This window comes from Triticum dicoccoides, chromosome 5A, assembly GCF_002162155.2.
Source record: "Triticum dicoccoides isolate Atlit2015 ecotype Zavitan chromosome 5A, WEW_v2.0, whole genome shotgun sequence".
Taxonomy (NCBI): domain Eukaryota; kingdom Viridiplantae; phylum Streptophyta; class Magnoliopsida; order Poales; family Poaceae; genus Triticum; species Triticum dicoccoides.
This window is the reverse complement of record NC_041388.1, coordinates 433,621,303-433,625,415: the sequence shown is the minus strand read 5'-3', so window position 1 is coordinate 433,625,415 and position 4,113 is coordinate 433,621,303. Positions and strand designations below refer to the sequence as shown.

General features: G+C 55.2%; 1 protein-coding gene across 1 annotated transcript; it reads left to right on the top strand.

The window, feature by feature from the left end:
* The first annotated feature begins 373 nt into the window (after positions 1 to 373).
* Positions 374 to 2,283, top strand: LOC119302130 (probable sarcosine oxidase). The gene is made up of 2 exons (XM_037579158.1): positions 374 to 1,012; positions 1,351 to 2,283. The coding sequence occupies exons 1-2, from the start codon at positions 469 to 471 to the stop codon at positions 2,037 to 2,039; spliced, it is 1,233 nt and encodes a 410-aa protein (XP_037435055.1). The 5' UTR covers positions 374 to 468; the 3' UTR covers positions 2,040 to 2,283.
* The last annotated feature ends 1,830 nt before the right edge of the window (positions 2,284 to 4,113 follow it).

The window sequence follows — 4,113 nt, the reverse complement described above, 5'->3', positions numbered from 1 at the left end:
GCCAACGTAGGACAGGTTATATGTAGCCCTTTTTAAAATACCATTTTTACAGTGCAAAAGAAATATAAAAATGTAAATACATATATAAGACATTTGAGAAAATTTTCATTAGTACAATATACTTTGATGCGTAGCTTATACAAAAAAGAAATATACATACATGAAAATGGGCCAACATTTTTTTTGGTGGGCAGGGATTTTGTTTTCTTTTTTAACTTGCAAATCATAGTATTTTTTAAGAAAAAATTACAGATCTGCCACCCAGTATAAGTTTTTACAGGATTTTTTTTAACTTGGAATTATCATTGTCAATCTTTTGAAATGACTCGGCCACGGCCTACAAGTAGCCCGTCCTACACAAGTTCGCTCTCTATCGCCTGGTTCCTATCCCCCTCTGCCTCACTCTCCAATCTCCAGAGCAAGCTCGCGCCGAGCACGCACGCCGGTGCAGCCACAGGAACGTCAACCATGGCTGCGCCGCCGGCCGAGCGCTCGTTCGACGTCATCGTGGTGGGCGCGGGCATCATCGGCAGCTGTGCGGCGCACGCGGCGGCGGCCCGGGGCGCGAGCGTGCTCCTGCTCGAGCGCTTCGACCTGCTGCACCAGCGCGGCTCGTCGCACGGCGAGTCCCGCACCACCCGCCCCACCTACACGCGGCCGCAGTACCCTCCCATGGTCCGGCTCGCGCACCGCCTCTGGCACGACGCCGAGCGCGACGCCGGGTACACCGTGCTCACGCCCACCCCGCACCTCGACCTGGGCCCCCGGGACTCGCCGGCCTTCGTCGCCGCCATCGCCAACGGCGGCGCCACTGAGCTCGCCCCGGCGGGGGACGCTTCGCGGCCGGCGTGGGCGGAGGCGTTCAGGGTGCCCGAGGGGTGGGCCGCTGCGACCAGCGGGCCGGCCGGTGTGATAAAGGCGACCAAGGCCATGGCCATGTTCCAAACGCTCGCCGCCAAGATGGGCGCCGTCGTGAGGGACAGAACCGAGGTGGTCGACGTCGCCAGGCAAGGTGAGTGAGTGACAGACGGAGCATTCCCAGTGGCTGCGTCAACTTTTTCATGCACCATTCGTAGCTTGGTATCGTGCAAAAACATTCTGCTCTGACGTTTTACAGATTATGTCCTGATCTTGCTACGTTTAGAGAGCAAATGCGTGTTTATTTTACATTTGATGGATGAATTTTTTCCCGTGCATATATATGAACTGTTGCATCGTCACATGTAGGTGTAGCGTAGTGCACTCCGTACTTCATTATTTTGCTTGCCCTACATGATGGAAGCAGGCAACAAGCCAACGGAGTAGCTCTCAATTATTGCAATCGGTTTCACTAAAGAATCTTTTGGTCAGGAGAAGGAAACACGATCGTGGTGAAGACATCCACCGGCGATGAGTTCCACGGCGGCAAGTGCATCATCACGGTGGGTGCGTGGGCGAGCAAGCTGGTGAAGTCCGTCACCGGCGCCGACCTGCCCGTGCAGCCGGTGCACACCCTCGTGTGCTACTGGAGGGTCAAGCCCGGGCACGAGGAGGAGCTGACGACGGAGGCCGGCTTCCCGACGTTCGCGACCTACGGCGAGCCCGGCTTCTACGGCACGCCGTCGATGGAGTACCCGGGCCTGATCAAGGTCTGCAGGAACGGCGGGCCGCCGTGCGACCCGGACGGCCGGGACTGGGCCACCGGGACCGGCGCGGGCGGGATCGCGGAGGTCGTGGCGCGGTGGATCGACGAGTTTATGCCGGGCGTCGTGGACACCGCCGGCGGGCCGGTGCTCCGGCAGCCGTGCATGTGCTGCATGACGCCCGACGAGGACTTCATGATCGACTTCCTGGGCGGGGAGGAGTTCGGGAAGGACGTGGTGGTCGGCGCCGGGTTTTCCGGTCACGGGTTCAAGATGGGCCCGGCCGTCGGGACGATCCTCGCCGAGCTGGCGCTGGACGGCGAGTCGGGCACGGCGGCGGAGGCCGGCTTGGAGCTCGAGCACTACCTGATCGGACGGTTCGAGGGCAACCCGATGGGGAACGCCACGAGTCACTGAGGTGAAAATTGCCGTCGACGTCGTTCACTTCACCGTGGCTGTGTGTGACCACCGCGATTGCCGTCCAATTGGTCTGTGATTGCCAATAATCTGCTGCACTGTGTGCAACTTTAATATGTTCATTTTTCTCCCCACTAGAAGAAATATTTTTATGTGAGCTTTCGCACAGTGATGTCTGTCCGTTAGTTAGCTGGACTGGAGTAGCATGGTAGATGCATGCATGATATGATATCCCCATCGACAACGAGCGGTCCCTTTCTTGTCGTTACTGATGAGAGCTACCGATCGATGTGGAGTGAGTCACCTGTCCCGTGCATTTGCACCACTCGTAGGTCGTAGCCATGGATGCCGATGGTGAGTCGTTTTCGAGTAGATGGACTTGTGCACGGCAGGCAGTGATGGGTGGACACCACTCACTTGCCCAGGAATGTGTTCAAATCCCAAGCGAAGTCCAAATCTGCTTATCTCATTGCTTCTATAGGCAAACACACTTTTTCAACATAGAGAAAGAGAAGACCTTCTATACGCCTCTAAATCGATTGACATACACAACTTTTCGATCTATTCCAAATGTGCTAATGCCACCAAGACCGGGTTGGAGTGCGAACCGAGAATTGCGTGCCAACCCGAGCGACTGTCGTGTCGTCCTCCTGGGCGACCCGGGAGGCTTCACATCCCTCGACGCGCCTACGGCTCCTCCCCTGCTCCTCCTGCGGTCACTACCGCCCGACGATTGCCAAGATGGTGGTGTGTCGTGCTCCTGCGGCAGCCGGAAGGGGCATCTAGATTCCCTGGTAAATTGCGTGCACAGAGCCAAGGCGAAGAGGTGGACTACTGATGGTAATCATCGGTCCTAGTGGTTCGTGTGCCAGGGTGCACAACATGGTGTCGCACGAGCTGGAGGTGGATGTGCTCAGAGCATCTATAGTCGAATTTGGAAAAATTTGACCCCCTCAAACGCCCGCGGACAGTGATTGGTCACGCATCAAACTTAATGCTATGCATTTGAGTCTCTCATATTCCGTCCCCTAAATCCATACAAACCATGCAAAATAAACCAACATACTACTCTAGTCGCTACCCTAGCCACTACGCTTCATCGTCAGAGATGTGCACAACGTCGGTGCCGGGGGCCGGGTGGATGGGCGCGTAGGAGGGCTCCGGCTCCTCCTTCTCCTCCTCCCCATCCATATACGAGAGCATCTCGTTGACTTCCTCGGTGTGCTCCGCCTCCACCTCTTGCTGACGACGGTGTCTGGCCGCCGCCTCTGGTTCCGACTGGAGAAATCAAGGATCGCCTTCTATAATGCCTGCAGATCTGCGTCCCCAGCGTCCTGCACATCCTCCTTCGGCTCCTCCGGCTCCTTCTCCTCCTTCTCCCCCTCCTCAACCTCATCCTCCTCAACCTCCAAGTCCTCCAGATGCACTGCGTCCGGAGGTAGCCCCGCGGCGATCCGGGCATCATGCCTTTCACGGATTTGCTCAAGGAGCTACAGCCGGCGTTCCAGCGTTAGATATGGATAGATCCTTGTTGGTGTCCTGAATTAGGGGGTACTTGCCACGTCGGCCCACCGGTACTGGGTTGGGCCGAGGACCTAATGAAGATTGATGGCATGGCCATATTAACCCTGGACCTCGGCGGAATCAAGATGAAGATCTCCTGAAGACTTTGTGTACACTTCAAGTGTATTTTAACCGGGATGCTCATCTCTAAGATTGTAACCATCCATTTGTAAACCCTAAATACCCCCGGTGCCTATATAAGCTATGGGGTTTAGTCTGTAGAGGCTCGGAGATACATTCGCATGGTTTTAAAGCTTAGACAATACCCATACGATCTCGATGTAGATCAATCTGTACTTTGTACTCCATCACAATCAATATATAAGAAGCAGGACATGGGGTTTTACCTCATCAAGAGGGACCAAACCTGTGTAAAACATCGTGTCCCTACTTTCCTTGTTACCATCTAACTCTGATCATCAAGCTTAGGACCCCCTATCGAGATTTTCCGGTTTCAGCATCAACATTTGTGGCCCATACAGGTCTCGCCAGGTGATCACATGAGTTCGAT